Source organism: Mesoplodon bidens, assembly GCF_964165515.1.
Source record: "Mesoplodon bidens genome assembly, chromosome: 6".
Lineage (NCBI taxonomy): Eukaryota > Metazoa > Chordata > Mammalia > Artiodactyla > Ziphiidae > Mesoplodon > Mesoplodon bidens.
The window spans coordinates 60,607,859-60,626,861 of record NC_138162.1 but is presented as its reverse complement, the minus strand read 5'-3'; the positions used below and the strand labels follow the sequence as shown (position 1 = coordinate 60,626,861).

Here is a 19,003-nt window from a genome sequence, read left to right as displayed (position 1 = left end):
TAGGAGTTTTATGTCTGTAATAAGATGATGTAACATCAATTTTAAAATGTAATTGACACTCCTTTCTTGCAATTGGATAAATGCAGAAAAGTATCTCAGGTTCATACTCAAAGGTCTCTTAATTATATATTATCCTTCTTACTTAATGCAGAGGTGATTCAACCTGACCCTGAAATTACCTTATAGCTGATTCACTTTTATTTATAGAAAAAGAAGGTAAAAGTAATTATGAGGTAAGTTTGGGACCATTCTAAACAGTTTGCTCAGTATTCTGCTTTATTGAGTCCACTTCAGTATTTCTTCTGTACTACTGAGTAATCAGCTGACTCTTGGAATGACAGGTATTATGCAACTGAAAATACTTTATTTAAAAATTATTAATTAAACTATCAGTTCAACTGTGGAAGCCCCCATGCAGCGGCCACCAGGGAAACGTGTTAATCATATAAAGCTGGTTTTATTAAACTTGCTAAACAAGGGGAAGAAGCACCTTGGCAGTCTGTAGTTTCTCAGATGGGGGAATTTAGGGAAGAAGACTTGTGGAGTTTGGGGCTGTAGTTAATCACAGGGTTATTTCAGGACAGAAGCTAGTAAATGAGGTCTAGTTGGAGAATGGTAGGATTTGTAAACTGGGCAAGTTGTGGTCTTGCCTTTGGAACATAAGCTCATGAATAATTAATGTTAAATTTGTTTGTGTTCTTATCTTGGATCACATAGTCTGCAAGGAGATGGGGTTAAACATTTGAGTTCAGATAGTTTGTGTTGCAGCATACAATTTGCCTGTTTTGTGATTAATAGCATGGATTTGCAGATTGTGAGTTTTGTTTTATTTCTTACAACAAACAACTAACTATCACAACAAAGTGTAACACACACTTATTGACTGGTTTAATGATCTTTAAATTTTTTTCAGACAGTATTCAAAATCACTTAAGCCTTGTTGGGTACCCATGTATACTTTATTTATTTAAAGAATAAATAAAATTTATTCTTTTCCTTTAGTACTACATTTTATTCACTCTGAGAACATATATGATACTAACAATAAAATGCCTTTCAGAATTTATATTGTTTTTTTGTTTTTTGTTTTTTGCGGTACGTGGGCCTCTCACTGTTGTGGTCCCTCCCATTGTGGAGCACAGGCTCCAGACACGCAGGCTCAGCGGCCATGGCTCACGGGCCCAGCCGCTCCACAGCATGTGGGATCTTTCCGGACCGGGGCACGAACCCGTGTCCCCTGCATCGGCAGGCAGACTCTCAACCGCTGCGCCACCAGGGAAGCCCGAGAATTTATATTGTATTTTGAGCTAGTTTAATTTCAACTGAAATAAGTAATTTTTTACACCCATTTTGCCTAGGAAGAATTAATGCTTTCTGAAATATTAAAGCCTTATATGCTACTTAATAGTAACACTGAAATTTGAGGAGTCAGCATTTCATTTTATAAAATAGCATAATGTTATTCTCACAATGTTTATTTAAATGTAAATAGATTTTCAGAGGAAGAAACCTTGTAAAAGAGAACTCTTAAAAGTGATAATGTAGTAATCAGGAACTGCTAAAAGGCCACATGAAAATTCATTATTTAAGATAAAAAAGTTTAATGAAAGGCTTCCCTGTCATTAATATCCATCGTTGTAGATGGATATTCTACAGTCTTCCATAATAAATCCTAATCTGAATGCATGTACAATAAAATAGACCTACTTATCAAACAGATTCTCCGAGGGATAGGTGATATTTGTCTTTTTAAAATTAAATCATAATTGTTTTCACTAAAGTTTATCATTTATTAGATAATAGCCATGGTTAGTTATGGTTTTACATTTTAAAATTCCATTTATAAAATATACATGTAAAACATTCTTGTTTTCTGCTGGTCTCAGCCAGTGTGATTTCAAATTCAAATTCAGAGACTTTCCTAATTCTCCAACAACACTTTCTCTTCAGTGGCTTCATTAAATAATCACAGTAATAGCTACCATGTACTATCTTCCTTGTGCCAGTATTTGGCCAACAAAAGCTCATGAAATTCTCACTATAACCTTGACAGCTGAGTAATATCATTGCCTCTGTTCTAAACACAAGGAAACGTAGGCCCATAGAGACCCACCATATTGCATCCAACTCCCATCTGAGGAGGAAGTCCAAAACATTCAGCCATGCTGCCTGAAGCTAAAGAAATTCAGGTGTAAATGCTGTTTTCTCTATTTTGGTCTCTATGTTTAATTCTGTATACTGTCTAGCCTAAGTATACTGTTTTAGAAAAAACTCACAAACAACCCCAGAAAAAAATTTTGAACAAAATCATCATAACTTTTTTCTCCTAGTTGCTAAAATAACATTTTGTCATAGCTTTTGGTATCAGAACTGAAAATGACAGTGATAATTTTAACTAACCCTGTGACTATACTCAGTTCTACTTAAATTACAAGGAAACAAAAACGATGTTACAATGTGGAGGGAATCCATGGACAAATAAACATCTTTGAGAAAATATATTTCAAGGTGGTTACTTTCCCAACTAGTATCCATCAGATCTATTTCAAGCTGGTTTCTTTCCCATTTCACTTCTATCAGAAAATATATTTCAAGGTGATGACTCTTCTCAAATCTCTACCTTCTGAGGGCCAAATAATCATATAACCTTTCAGATGCTATGGGAGGGTCCATCTGTAATGACAGAACATTTGCTTTGTCTCCTAAGACCTGGAGCACATAGCTGCTCTAGTTTTCTGTTTGAGGCTGTTCTCCTAACCTGTGCTTCTCCCTTCCCTCTTTTTCTTCTCCAGGACTGCCCACCAGAAGCAGGTGATTTCCGAGCGCAGCAGTGCTCAGCTCATAATGATGTCAAGCACCATGGCCAGTTTTATGAATGGCTTCCTGTGTCTAACGACCCTGACAACCCATGTTCCCTCAAGTGCCAGGCCAAAGGAACAGCCCTAGTTGTTGAACTTGCACCTAAAGTCTTAGATGGAACTCGCTGCTACACAGAGTCTTTGGATATGTGCATCAGTGGTTTGTGCCAAGTAAGTGCTGGCTTCTTTTCATTCTATTTTTCCAGAGGGTTTTGTGTCAGTAGCTTTTGTGTAGTCCTGCTATCTGAATCAGTGTTACTTTTTCTAGAGTTTACAAATGATGACCCATTTGAAAATTGAGGTTCAGCTTCAGTTAAAGCTACAAGAGCTGTATTATGTTAAGGAAAAGTGGACTAGAGTTTTTCTTTCCTTTGAGTCTCACTTCAATATAGAAGAACAAAAATTCTTCAATATTGTATATCACTTTTGTACTAGACTCTGAAATTACCTCTACCTTGGTTGTCCCTGAAATAATGTGGGGTGTGTGTGTGTGTTTATCTGTATTCAGAGGCATCAACTTTCGTTTACTTAGAGCTTCAGAATTGCTCCGATGAGACTGGCTCTAAAATCTCCACGTACACTGTACGAGAACTTGTTGCTTCTCTATCATGACTACAGTTATGCCGAAAATTTAGACAAATTGTAGGAAAAGGCATGGCAGTGTCAACTAGGTCGAATTCAGCCAGGTAAATCTCTAACAGGAAGAGCAAAGAGATTTGATTTCTGGTATCAATTTTTCAATGTCTACTTTAGGTGGGGAGTTAGTAAGGTGAGGGAGAGTTAATATATTTGCCATCTTGATTTCAAAGTCTATGCTTTGGATTAGGATGACCAGCCTAGTTTTTGGAGCAAGCAGTTGCTACGGTTTCCTGTGTGCTATACTTGACCATTATACTTTTAAATTTCACGTAGTAGACAATTTGAGAATCTTTGCCTCTCCCAAGAAGACATCGGTTGAAATTTTTCTCTCTTCAGAATTTCTGATAGCACAACTAGCCATATAAGAATAAACTTAAAATGTGTTTCAGTAATTTGTTGTTTCAAATTCACATGTTTATTCAAAAGCTAAATCTGTTTTCAGATGTAAAAGGAATAGCTATAGTGTGAATGACTACAAGAGGTATGAGATGTCCTACAAGGCTCTGTGTAGATGAGAGAGAGACACAGACATACTAAACCTTCATGAGGTCTAGAATCATGAGACAAATAAATTGTGACAAGTCCAAGCACTTCTTAGATAGGAGGATGGAGTGATGTTTACATACCTGTAACTATTTTACTATTTTAAAGCTAGGAAAGGCCTAAGAGGTGATCTAATCAACATCCTTAAAAGCAGTATATTTGAATCATTTGTGATACTTGGTATTTGCTTCCTTCTCTAGAACTCTCAGTGGTGTTGAGATGTAATTATGGAATCTACAAAAGCTATGGGAATGACAGAGAATTGTAAAGCAAGTATATACAGAAAGGGACTATGTTGTAGGGAATGGCAAATAAACATAATAATAATTTCTTATGTATGTGTAGTGTTTGAACAAAGAAAGACAGATTTCCATTTTGTCAATGAGAAAAAACCAAGGACCAGAAAAGTTGTGTGATTTTCTGAAAGTTATATGGTTGGTCATGGAAGAAATGGGTTTAAATTTCAGGTTCCCTGATATCTAGTCCGAAGTCATGGGTACTATATTATACTGATGAATGAAACAAAATAAACAAGATTGGCCGGCAAATTAGGTTTCATTTGTTTCTGCTGCATGGGAATTCAATGTGGCCTCTTTTTTTCCTAAACTAACCCCGCCAGCTGGCTTCATGTACCTTGGCAACTGAAGCAAGAATAATCATGCCTCCTCAACTTAGATTCTTATAAGTGTGACCTGTTAGATTTGGGGACAAATGTAAATTAGAGAATATCTGAATAGAATGGTGACATACATAGAAATTGTAATTAGTTATTATTCTTTTCTTCATTTATTTGTCTTGTTAGAGGCAATAGTAAGGTAAAGGGATGGAAGAGTTCAGGTTGCATTTAGAGTCTAACAAGTAGTTTGGCCAGAGAGCAGGATACCCCCCAGGTACTCAGTAAGGAGAGAGAGAGGTATTTTGGGAGAAAATCATGGTGTCTTGAAATGGCAGACAAGACTATGATCAGCAGTGGGTGGCCAAGAAAGAGTTTTAGTGGAGAATAGACATAACCCTAGCTCTGCTTTAGAAAGATGAATATAGCTGCAATTGCAGGATGCTTGAAGTGGAGCTGGGACCACTTACAGGACCCTGGAGGCAAAGGGACCAGCTGAAAAAGAGGCTCTTAGAGCAGTCAAGGTGAGGAGAAGCATGAACCTTGGGCCAGGCCAGTGACAGCAGGAGCAGAAAGGAAACAATGTCTAAAACCAAGAAGGAGTTTTCATTTTGACTATATAACCAGAGCAGGGGAATAGTTGTGAGAAAAAAAAAAAAATCAAATCAATCATGCTCAGGGAATCAAAAACTACCACTTAATATGAATTTGTAAGTGATATCATTTTTAGATCCTTGCTACCATTACCATAATGGCCTTTTTTTTATGATTAAAAACTACTTGACTTTTAAAAAGGAGGGAAGGAGCAGAAAGAGAGCAATGTGAGAGAAAGACAGCAAGGTGAGAGAGGAATATGATAGAAGTTTTCCCAAATGGATAACAATCCTAAAGATTTACTTGGCTTTGCCAATAATAAGTTTGACATTATCAAAACAATTAAAAAACTTTTCTTATCCACAAAAAAAATGATAGAGGAATAACGATGGAATACTTAAATGCAGTATATACTTTTTCAGAAGAACAAGAGTGAGGTTGGTCAACAAAAGAAAAGCACTCACTGCTACCTTGAAAGAGTGGACATATGTTAATTCCATCCTACTTAGAAAAAAGTTCCTTTATTTAGGTTGCATCTGTATAGCGGTGATTAGCATTTGTGGTCTTTGGTAAGAAACATTAAGAAGTCATATGGTCATAATCTTAAAAACACTGTCAAAAATCTTAACACTAACTTAAATGTTCAGTTTTTATAAAGAGCTTCTCCTGGCTTCCTGAAAAAAGTCATCTCCTCTGCCCCATTTTCCCTTCTCTTCCATTTCTACCCCATTTTGGGGGAATTCTCAGCTCTTTTACTGGCTTCATTGTTGTCTTATTATCACTTTTTGTTGGTAAGCTGCTTCAAATATTTTTGATGCTAGACAGATATAAATTATAACTGTAGAGAAGCAAATGTCTAGCTTTGGACATAGTCTTACCTTGATAGAAAATGGCAGCGTAACTAAGAGATTTGTCATTTTTAAGTACCAGTTACTTCAGTTATGCCTGTTTAATACTCAACTAAAATCCACTTCCTCAAAACCATCTGAGGCTTTAACTCTTAAATAAAATTATGGAGACTTTGACTTTTAGATACCTTAGCAATTTACAAATATAACTATTTCACAGAGGAGGGAACTGGGACCTGCAGACAGTTCCAAAAGTCATAAATGAGGGGGTTATCTGTAGTGAATTTGCTTCAGGAAAATTTTAGAATCATTGCTACTTATAAGAGATACCTTATTCAGTAATATTAGGCATCGTATTAGGCAGTATATTCACTGTAATAGTAGTAGTAAAAATAATAATAAAATATCCTCCATTTTTTAGTAACTACCATATCTAGGCACTTTACGTATATTTTTTAAAATATTTACAACTTTGCATATTAGGTGGCATTACCCTCATTTCACAGATGAAGGACTGAGGCTCAGGTATATTATAGGACTCGCTCAGAAGTACCCAGCTCTGACTCCAAAGCCTCTATTCTTCCTGGTGAGGCTAGCTGGACAGAGGCAGTGTGATGTTGAGTACTGGTCCCCAAACTTGACTGCCCTCCAGAATCCCTTGGAGAGCTCTTAAAAGATATGACTCTTAGGCCCATCCTCCAGAAATTCAAGTTTATCCATTTGATGTTTTTCAAACACTCTCCCTATGACCCTAGTGTTTGGCCAGATTTATGAACCACTCGCTGATTAGAAAGCAGATAGCATTTAAAGTCACAAGATACAGATTACAATCTGGATTTTGTTTAATGATCTGTGTAATCTTGATCAAGTTGCTTACCCTTCCTAATTCTATGTTTACTCTGCAAAATAAGATTAGCTTGCACAGTGCAAGAGTACCAAGTGAGATATTTCATGTGAAATGCTTAATAAACTGTCAAGTGCTGTGGAAAAGTAGAGTACCCTGAGCATTTTGAATTGCAAAATATATTAATGCAGTGGTTCCCTGTGTGGAACTTCATAACCCTGTAACAATTCAAAAAAGTTTATAGAATGAGATAAAGTAACCTACTTCTTATTCTGCTAAGACCATTCAAAAAGAAAAGGAGACCTTCTATCATGTACTTTCACCATCGTTTCATAAATGAAGTTTTAATAACAAGAAAGCAATAAGAACCTGATTTCAGAATGAAGGAATGAAGGACAAACCTTTAAATTGAATATTGTTTGCCTTGTGAGAAAGTTACTACCCTGTACTTATTTTTTGTTCTTTCTCCAGAGCACAGAAATTGTGACTAAGAGTGGAAGCACTACCTTTGAGATCATCTAGTCCAGCCCTGAGAAATATTGCTGTGCTAGGTTATGCGATTTTCCCAGGATCTTCCAGCTAGTTAATGGCAGACTAGAGGTCAGAGAATGTCACTGTTTATCAGCATTTTTTAGCTATGCCCCCTGTGTTATTTCTTCAGCCTCTCCCACAGGCCAAAAGCTTGTCCAGCTTTAATTCTGTCATTTACACATGGAGACAATAGGTTTAGTGAATGTCTTTTCCAACCACATCCTCCCCTTGACATCCCCACTAGAATCTGAGCATTGTCCCCAAGGGGTAGTTGTGTTGATGTGTCTCCCCTTACATCTCAGACTGAGAAACACTGGGATTTTTATTTGCTCATGATCATTCTAGACTAGATGAACTTGGGGATAAAGCAGAGCCAGGAAGGCAATTTGTCATCCATGGAGAGTTAAGAGCTGAATGCTGTGGAGTCATAATGCCTGGGTTTGAATCTAAGCTCCACCACTCATTAATGTATGACTTTGAGCAAGTCCTTGAGGCTCAGTTTCCTTATCTGCAAAATGAGGATAGTATCTGGAACTACCTGATAGGATTGCCGTGAGGGTTAAGTGATCAAATGCATTGAAGTGCTTGCTATGAGCTTGATCAGTACTAGCTTGTGGTAGGAGTAGTACTCAAATTATTTCTTTGACTTTTCCCTCTTTATGGCCTTTGTGAACGCATGGTTTAAAGTGGTTATACATGCTAAAGGGGATCCTGACTTCCCAGCGAATGAACAGACCTTCTGTTAATTTCCTATTGCACCGTTCTTTGCTAATAGCTCCATGCTGCACCATTATCAACTCCTGATCCAGGGCAGTGAATTGCGTCCTGTACAGAGTTAATGAGCCATTGCAAATAGGATCAGCTCTATTAGTGCTGCTGTTATTCATTTATTTTCATTATCCAAATTACCCTATTTATATTTGTTATAAAGCACAAAGCCTGTTTCTGTTTTAAATATAAAAAAAGAGTAGCATAAATTTACAGATAGAACATGTGCTGCCATTAAAAATAATTTTGAGGTTATTTTGAAGTCGAATACAGAAAAGTGTGTTTTATTTTCATAATTTATGAAATTCATCAGTTGTTACCTAACATACATACATCAAAAGACAAAGTGCAATTATAAGCCAGTCTTTTTTAATGAATCTGCATATTTATAGTACTGCACAGTGCTGTGTCAGAAAACAGGGCGTTTCGAAAAGGAAAAGGTGAATTCCTTTCCAGTAATGCCTTATGTAATGTTGCTGTAAAATGAATAATACAATAAAGAAATAAGCAATAAATTGGATCATGGAGTTTTGAGGTTTATACTGTGGTGACACTAAAAGGAACCACAGCCCTAACAAAGAAGTTCTTTACGTTTTTAACAATTCCTATGGTGAGTAGTTTGAAATGAATTGAATGGAATGCTTATTTCTTCATCTCTGTCTGTGACCTAAGTCACTACTATCAAATGTCTACCAGGCATTCTAAAGGTAGTGATGTCAGAAACACAGACTTGGCTGTTTTTCCCTCTGTGTTTTGTAATCTAATTCCACATGGAAGCATGGCGTTGCTTCAGAGATTTAATGCATCATCTTTCTATTTCTCCCCTTTGCGTGACACAGTAAAGATGAAATGAACTGCTTTACTGCCTACTAGTTGAATTTTAACAAATTACTTAGTTTCTGAACATTGTTTATCTGTTCTCCCGATAATCTGGTGGGTACTGAGCTTACAGAGTTAAATATCATCCCTCAGGAATGGTACCTTTGTAGGGCTATTGTGAAAAATTCAGTTTGTTTGTTTGTTTAATAAATATTTACTTAAGAATCAGCAGTGTGCTAGATCCTGGAAAGACATGAATGGACAGGAAAAAAACACAGTCCCTGCCCTCCCTGAACTGACACTCTAAGGGGAGATGAGCCAAGTGTAAAGGAAAGTATACTATTACCCCTATACTGTATTCACCTAACTGTGAACAGGAGTTTACAGTGAAAACAGGAGTTTCCTTTCTAAAATACAGATCTGACTTCATTTCTTATCTGCTTGAATCATTTCAATTGCATTCTATCACCATCAGGATAAAGAAAGCCCAAAATTCTTTACATAGTAGCTTTCTTTACTGGGTGGCTTGAAACAAGAGAAAGTTATTCTCCCACAATTCTAGAGGCTAAAAGTCCAAAATCAATGTATCATCAGAGTGATGCTTTCTCTGAGGCTCTGAGGATAATATCTCTTTGCCTCTTCATAACTTCTAGTGGTGGCTGTCAATCTATGCCTACATCTTCACGTGGCCTCCTCCCCTCTGGGTCTGTGTATGTCTCTGTCTTTACACGGCATTTTTCTCCCAACGTCTCTGTTTTCTCTTCTTATAAGGACACCAGTGATATTGGCTTCTGGCCAGTTCTAATTGAGTATGACCTCATCTTTTTTTTTTTAATTTATTTATTTTTGGCTGCATTGGGTCTTCATTGCTATACACAGGCTTCCTTTAGTTGCGTCGAGCAGGAGCTACTCTTCATCATGGTGTGTGGGCTTCTCATTGCGATGCTTCTCTTGTTGCAGAGCACAGGCTTTAGGAGCAAAGGCTTCAGTAGTTGTGGCACGCGGGCTCAGTAGTTGTGGCTCACGGGCTCTAGAGCACAGGCTCAGTAGTTGTGGTGCATGGGCTTAGTTGCTCCTTGGCATGTGGGATCTTCCCGAACCAGGGCTCGAATCTGCTTGCCAAAGCTCGTGTCCCCTGCATTGGCAGGCAGATTCTTAACCACTGTGCCACCAGGGAAGCCTGAGTATGACCTCATCTTGACTTGATTATATCTGCAAAGATCTATTTCCAAATAAGATCACACTCACAGGCACTGGGGTTATAACTTCAACATATCTTTTTTGGGGGACACACTGCAACTCACAATAGCACACATCCCAGTTTATTTGTACATAGTACGTATTCATATATGCATATACATACATACATACATACATGTACATATATACATATAATTTTGAATAGTTTGTAGGAGCCAGAGTGGGAGAAATTTAGACTGTCATAAGTAGAAGGAATATTTGACCAAACATGGAATCAAGAAATGCTCCGAGGAAGAGATAGCTGGAAAGACCTAACTAGCGCCTAGAATTGAAGAAGGAGAGTGAAGAAATAAAGGGCTAGAGAGGTTGTCAGAACCTGTGTCATGAGGAGCTAGATAAACTATATTAAGAAGCTTGGGGTTTGTAATATTGAGAGACAAAGAGTGCCAGTGAAGTAATTCAAGCAGATGCAAGATAAAGTGAGACATGTATTTTAGGAAGAGTTCTCTATCTGCATTGAGGGCAATGGATTAGAAAGGACCCAAAATTGGTAGTGGGAACAAAAGGGGCAATTTCAAAACAAATCAGGAGATAGAGTCCCTGGACTTGGTGACTAGTGAAATATAATAGGAGAGAAAAATTGAGAGTTGAAGACAATGCTCTGGTTTCTAGTCTGAGCAAAGCATGTTGCTGCTCTTCACTGGGGTGTAGAACATAAGAGAAGGGCCAGGCATTGGTTTGGGGCAGTACGAGGGATGAGGAGATACTGTATGTATAGCACACTGCTGCCATGTGATTGTCACTCAGTGAATTCATATCCTTTCTTCCTCCCTCTTACGTCTTCTTAAGTGAATGGTGTGATTCCATCAAGTTGGTATGGTCCCTGTCCTGTTTATGTATGATTAAAAATTTGTCAGGTTAACCTTTTCTGTGATCACATGCTAGTTAGTTAACAAGTCAACTTAAGCATTTGTCACTTTTAGGAAAAACTGAAGTCAAATGACTGTAGTTCCTTAAGGTATCCTCTCTATTTGAATAGCTAAGAGATAGAGAAAGTGACACTCCGTAGGGATTCATTCATCTCAAACTATCTCCTTCCTGCCACCCCAGTTGGGTCCTTTATTTGTTCATGTATCATCTCTACTCCATGGAAAGGACTTCTTTGCCATATGAGAACTTTTTTCATCTTGATATTCAATTTGTGGGACAGAAACCCTTCTTTTTTAAAATTTTATAATAACTTTATTTTTTGTGCTCTTTTGTTGTTTTTTAAATAAGCACTTTTACAGTTTTATTGTTTAACATATGTCACACACACAAACACACAGATACATAAACTCTTCTTTCTACAGCTTTCACAGAAAAACTTTTTGAAAGTTATATCTATTTAATTTTTCCTTTGAAATTCAGTGTGCACTGGGAAAGACAAAATCATGGATTTTGTTTTCCCAAAGAGATTCAGTGAAGTAGATGAAGGCAGTGTGAATCTAATTTAGAAAAAAACTTTCAAATGTTATTATTTTTCGCGCTGTATAGTTTTCAGAGTGCACCACACATATCACCATGTGCTTCTTGTACCAATTTTGGGGAATATCTGTATTATTTCCATCTTATAAATGAGGAGATTTAGGCTCATAGAAGGTCATACAACTAGAAAAAGGCAAAGCTACAACTCAAATCCTATTATTTCTATTATATGTCACCTTTCCTCTGAGAAGATATTTTAATAATGAAGCAGAGTATCAGTAAGCATGCACCTTTGTTAATAGGGATATGAGTATGTGTAGCTGAGTCATAGAACTCTGGCCTCGGAATTCTGTGTTCTATTAAGTGAAAGTTCCACCAAGATCTGGCAGCTTTCTTGATTCATCCTATGATGCTTTGTCTCATGAATGAGTCTTTGGGACACTTGTTTGCAGAAATAATGAATATGCTAAATTTTACCAAATCATCTTTAATATTGTTTCAGCACTCTTAGTAACTACAAAGTTTGGATTTCCCCAAATTACCCTCACTTCTTATACTAACTTCAAGTTCAGGGCTCCTCAAGACTACTCTCAGGTTTGATAATTCACTAGGACACACAGAACTCACTGAAAGCTGAGTTGTACTGTTGTACTCAGTTACAGTTTATTACAACAAAAGGACACTGATTAAAATCAGCCAAGGAAAGAGGTACATACAGCAGGGTCCAGAAGAGTTCAAGTGCAGACCTTCCAATTGCCCTCTCCTGGAAGAGTGGTGTGGATGGCACCTACTTCTCCCAGCAATAGTGTGTGACAATATGTACGGACTACTGCCAACCAAGAAAACTCACCCAAGCCTTGGTATCCACAGTTTTTATTGAGACTTCATCACATAGACTTGGTTGAGCACCCTCATGGCTGACCTTCGTCTCTAGCCCCTCCAGAGGTTGAGCTGATACCATGAGGTTCAAAGCCCTCATCATAAATCACATTGTTAACCTGGACTCTCTGGCATGGCCCAAGGCCCCAGACAAGCAAAGATACTCTTACTGGTCAGTGACAAGAGTTTAGAAATTGCCTCCCAGGAGCCAAGGGCAAAGGCCAGACCTCTCCTTGAGCAAAGTATATCCCTTACCACACCCTTACCTTTTTGAAGCTATTTATTCATTCAGCTAATATTTAATGCTTACTATTGGGCATTAGGCTATCCCCTGGGGTATGTAGCACTGAATAGGACTCAAGCCCTCCCCTCAAGGAGTCCATAGCCTCAGTTTTAGTAGCTAAAGAAAAAATAGTGCCCAATTTTTCCTTCATTTACTGTCTCTAACTTTGGAGAATCACCTTATTACCTATGAGAAGATTCCATGAGAATTACCACAACATTCACACCAACTAGCCATTCTTTTTGTGTGGGTATGACACTTTTTCTTTTTTTTTTTTTTTTTTTTTTGGTACATGGGCCTCTCACTGTTGTGGCCTCTCCCATTGCAGAGCACAGGCTCCGGACGCGCAGGCTCAGCAGCCATGGCTCACGGGCGTAGCTGCTCCGCGGCATGTGGGATCTTCCTGGACCGGGGCACGAACCCGTGTCCCCTGCATCGGCAGGCGGACTCTCAACCACTGTGCCACCAGGGAAGCCCTGGGTATGCTCCTGACTCTTGTTACAGAATGGTGCAGCTGCTTTGGAAGACAGCCTAGCAGTTCCTCAAAATGTTAAACATAGAGTTACCGTGTGAACCAGCAATTCCACTCCTATGTATATACCTAAGAGAAATGAAAGCATATGTCCACCAAAAAAACCATACTCAGATGTTTATAGCAGCAGTATTCATAATAGCCAAAAAGCAGAAACAACCCAAATGTGGATCAACTAATGAATGGATAAATGAAATGTGGTCTAATCATACTATGGAATATTATTCCACAATAAAAACGAATGAAATACTGATACATGCTATAACATAAATGAACCTGCAAAACATGATGCTAAGTGAGATAGGCCAGTCACGAAAGGTTACATTTTCTATAATTCCATTTATATGAAATGTCCAGGATAGGCAAATCTGTAGAAACAAAAAGTGAATTAGTGGTCGCCTAGAGCTGGGGTTGGAGTAGAATGGGGTGGGAGGGTGACTGCTGATGGGCACAGGGTTTCTTTTGGGAGTGATGAAAGCATGCTAAACAGATTTTGGTGATGTTTTCACAATTCTGTGAACATATTAAAACCATTGAATTCTACACTTCGAACAGGTGAATTTTAGGGTATATGAATTATATCTCCAAAAAAAGGTTTTAAAAATGTAGTATAAAGATTCAAGGGCTTCCCTGGTGGCGCAGTGGTTGAGAGTCCGCCTGCCGATGCAGGGGACACGGGTTCGTGCCCTGATCCGGGAAGATCCCACATGCCGCGGAGCGGCTAGGCCCGTGAGCCATGGCTGCTGGGCCTGTGCATCCAGAGCCTGTGCTCCGCAACGGGAGAGGCCACAGCAGTGAGAAGCCCACGTAATGCAAAAAAAAAAAAAAAAAAAAGATTCAAAAGTCTGTACGCTAAATCTAAAGGTTGTGTCAGCTGTAAGTGACCTGATCTCACTCTTTGACACAGTTAATATGACTAACCCATTAGTCTAAGTGGGTGTCCCCTTCATTTATTATGGTTGCAAGAAGTCATTTAGAACCGTAAGTATTTCTACACATTAAAAGTGATTTGGAAACCAACACATCGTTAATATGTTAAAATGAATGGATAGTGATATCAGGCCGAAAGCTGAACATCTTTCAACTTCGGGGGGTGCGCGGAATAAGTTTGGATTTGAGAAGATCTTTAGTAAATTCTCAATAAAGCCTTATGCATTTAGGTACACTATAGATTAACTCTGGTACTTCATTCATTGAGTGAATTCAGAGAAGACAGTTTTGAAACTGAAAAGGGAACTTGACATCTTGCAATTGAATCATTCCATTTTACGTTTGAGATCCAGATAAGTTCAGTTTTTGAAATAGTACCGCCATGTGGTCTGGAGTTAGGCTCTCTGGGATTATGAAAGTACATGTCATCATCCCTGTCTTCAAGAAGCTCCCAGTCTGTGGGTGATGTGGCTTAAACCCAAATAACAATAATCAGCAGCAGCATGAGATGGGAGGAAGAGTTTCAGTTTGGGACTGGGGCAGATCCATGTTTGAAGTCTGACTTCTAAATTTCCTTTCTGTGTGATCATGGGTTAATTTAGTAGGTTAATTAAGCCTCATTTCTCATCAAAAATAGAGGTAACGATACCTAATATTAGTAATAATAATGAGCTAATTTTTATTGAGCACTGGCACTCTGCCATACACTGTGCTGTGTTAGCATTTAACATGTTATCCCCTTTAATTCTCACGAGAACCGACACGTGGTTATGTTTTAACCATTTTTATAGTGGAGGGAAATGATGCTTAGAGAGATTAAGTACTGTTGATTCATTCAGTAAATATTTATCGAGCATTTACTAATGCTAGACATTATGCTAAATACTAGGGATGCAGCTGGATGTCCAGGATGCAATGGGATCAGGTAGGAGGAGCGTTTAGGAGGAGCACTGTAATTCAGTTCTGGGCAGGTAGGAAGGTTTTGTGTCTCAGGTCACCCTCTTCCCTCACATTCACAGTCCTTCAGCGAGACTCCACAGAGGAACTGATATTCCTTCCTATCTCTTGCACCCGTTTTTCATCTTGTTTCCTTTGTCTTATATTTATTTTCCTAATCAACTAGCCCATTAGATTGAGACCTCCTTACTGGCAGAGACTGTATTCTACTTACTCATCTTTAGTTTCTTTATATTGAGTTACTCAACTTAAGACTCTTGCATGGAATGATCAACGAATCAATAAATCTCTCTGTTGACTATTTTTGTCTTTTGACAAACGCGTCGTCTCTAAATCATGTAAATTATTCATGCCTTTTTTATCTTTTAATTTACTCGGGCCTTGTTCTCATTTCCTTCAGGCTGTGAAACAAAGTCCATTTATGTGTTTCACCTTTTTTGTTTTATGATATTAGGCTAGAAGTAATTTAGAATCTGAGGCCTCCTGCAATCTCCTCTTTATTTACCATGGCTTAGGAGATGGCTCAGATCTACCCAGAACTTTCTCCATCAAGATAACTGTTGGTTTGCTTAGTATATCAACCAGATTCTCTGGATGAGCTCTCACTGCTGAAGCCATTAGATCCTTCTTGGGATTTAAACTCACAAAATGCTAAGTTTCCAAAGGCCATAAATATCAATCAGGATTCCAGTGTGATGTAGTTTCTTTCCCAACTGTATATTAGAAAATGGCTCTGGAGATTGTTTGCTTCTGCAGGATATTCCATGGGTAAATTAGATGATCTTTAGACAGAATTTTAATTACTCCAGCTCTCTCTGTAATTAATATGGTTATCAATTTGTGGGCCATAAAATGCTGGTATTCCCCAAAACTTGAAATGCAAGGTTTAAGTATATCAGAAATTTGAAAGATTTGAAACTTTGCCTTAAGTTTAAAAGAAATGTTTTTAATTTCTTTAAAAGTAGAATTGAGGAAGCCTTTTTGAAATTGGGTATCTTAAGACACTTCATATAATTATTTTTAATGTTAAAAATTAAATCCAAATATGAAAGGCAATTAGTAAGTAATTATCCTTTGGCTGATCAGCATATTTGAAGGCAATATCAAGTTAGGTAAAGGGATAATTTTTTTTTATGTTGTAGCTACTTTAATTGTCAAAAGCCTTAATAAAAACAATTTAAAGCATCAGGTACCTTCCAGATTTTGAGTCATGAACATAACTTTACCCAAATTTTATCACACTCATGGTTGCCAGAGACTCTCTTGGAACATTCATAGGAAGGGCCGCTTGCCAGCATCAGGAAAATCCACCCAAGCACCTAAAATTAGTGTAATAACCGCCCCCCACCCCCCGTCCTATCTATTGCCTCTTCAGTTGGACTGCCCCTGGGGAATTCAAATCAAGAAGGAACAAAGTGTTATTGCTATGGGCTAACTACCTGTGATCCAAGAGAACACTTAAGAATCTGCGAAGTCTAGAGAGAAAGGCGAGAAATTATCTGTGTGGTTAATAGCACACAGAGGCCAAGACATATTCAGAGGCCTCAGGAGATATGTTGAATCTCTTTGCAAAGCTAATCATGAAACAATGGCTTTGAAAAGGACCTTGGAGATCACCAACTGAGTCTCCTCATTGTAATTCTGAAGGCACAGAACATTGGAGCACATAGCATGTGACTTACCCAGGGTCTCGCAACTAGCAAGTAACACAGCCAAGAAGACTCAAACCTAAGTCTTCCAGCTCCAAATCCAGTGCTCTTTAATTTGTATTATGTGAAAACGCTTTTCATATGTGTGTTTTTCAAGAACCTTTAGAGTTTAAAGTATTTTCTTTTGATTTGGATTATTTATTCATTTTGTTAGTCTTTTTACTATTACTAAGTGCATTTCACTCCCTCAGCTAAATTTCCCTCCTATATGGCCAAATTGTCACAGGACACTCTATTCACTTAAAAATAGTTGTGCTATAAAAGAAAATACAAGTGGAAAACTTGGCCAACAATAAACATTCTAAAAAACTTAATGCACACCACGTTCATTCCTGCAGAAATGCCAACTGCAACCCCACGGCACCTGCAAGCTGTAGCAACCACTCAGTGGCCAGGAGCTGGTGGCTGGCTAGTCCCATGAGCACTTCAGTTTACAGTTGCACTTGCATACCAGTTTAGATTCTTTGCCAGCCGAATTATGGGTGATTTAAAAAAAAAAAAAAACATATTTCAGAGGAAGGGGAGGGGGGTAGGGAAGCTTGGGAAAAAGTGGCCAGAGTCACATTAAAATGAAAGGACGTAGCCAGTATTTTGTTTCCCCAAGTTCTCAACTCTTCTTGACCGCTGTCCTCCCTGTGTCCTCCGGGATTCCCCTGGTGGAGGAGGAATTCCTCCCATTGGATGACTCTCAGCTTCTACAGCAGAAGCCTCAGTATCACTGTTGATTGGCAGGAAGATGGTTAATTTCTTGATTCATCCATCCAGGCAACAGTCTTTTACTGAGCAACACAGTATAATGTCTGTGCAGCCATTTCCATTCTTGATTTTACATGACCTGAGCTAGAGATAAAAGGTTTTTTTTTTTCTTTTTCTTCTTTTGAATAGGAATAGCAAGGATACCCTTTGCTTGGGTAAAGGATATAATTTGGGTAGTTAGGGCAAAGACACACTCAGTGGTGAAGCGGGTGCAGCTCTCCTGGCACCTGACTTTCCCATCCCCAAGGTGGGCCCAGGGACAGGCATACATGGCAGGTGCTGAGGGGATGAAGGCTTAGAAGGAGCAAGGTCCCACCAAGCCAGAGGAGCTGAGTCTCTTCATCCACGTGGTTTTTTTTTCAGCCCAGAGAAATATTTTTACGGTTGTTTGAAATGCGCTGTCTTAGGCAGTGTATATGTAGAATGGTTTCATCAAGGCTATGTCGGTCCAGGCTATTTCCAAGTATTCTCCAAGTTTCTTCTTAAAATTTGGCGTATAGTTTTCTTCCTTTTCTCCCCAGATGGTTTTCATGGCTCTAAAGCAGATGTTGGAAACGAATAACCAAATATATCCCACTGACAACTTTTGTTTGGTACACATAGTGTGGTTTTGTGGAAATTTGAATTGGTTGCCAGGATTTAAATACACTACCTGCAATAAAAATCCCAATTCACAGCATAGCCTTTAAAAAATCGGATGTGCTACATTTGGTCTGCGCTCCAGCATGGCAACCGTTTGACAGAGCTGAATAGTTGCTGAGACCTCCAGATGGTGCCAACACTTTCAAGCCTCCTTTGTTACCCACCTAGCCTGGACTCTGTAGCTGTTTGCATTTCTGACCCTTCCCCAAAGTATACGTAGGCTAGATATTTCTCAAAGGAAAGAGAAAGAGTCAAAATCATCATCACAATTATGATAAGAAGAATAAAATAATCCACCTCATATATTGAGCACTAATCATGCCAGACGCTATGCCAAGCACTTGACATACCATTTAAACTGCACAGGAACACTTTCTATAGCCCAAAAGTTTAATTTGCTGGTCCAAGGTCATACAGCTTGTGAGTTGCTTAGCTGGGATTTGAACTTAGTCTGTTGGACTCTAAAGCCTGTGCTTTTCATTTTATCACACTCCCTCTCAGAATCACTCCTCCCTCCCAGATAACCCTTGCTGAATCTCAGGCTTATAAGAATCTACAACTGGATGCTAAGAATTGGGTATTCTATCGGCC

At 38.5% G+C, this 19,003-nt stretch overlaps 1 protein-coding gene across 3 annotated transcripts in view; it reads left to right on the top strand.

Moving 5' to 3' along the window:
- The window catches only part of ADAMTSL1 (ADAMTS like 1), a 472,971-nt gene that overhangs the window by 105,723 nt on the left and 348,245 nt on the right, over window positions 1-19,003 (top strand). For all 3 annotated transcript variants that reach the window (XM_081238316.1, XM_081238315.1, XM_081238317.1), the window contains exon 4: window positions 2,793-3,029. In XM_081238316.1, the coding sequence (XP_081094442.1) occupies window positions 2,793-3,029 (237 nt within the window). The remainder of the gene's footprint in view (window positions 1-2,792; window positions 3,030-19,003) is intronic.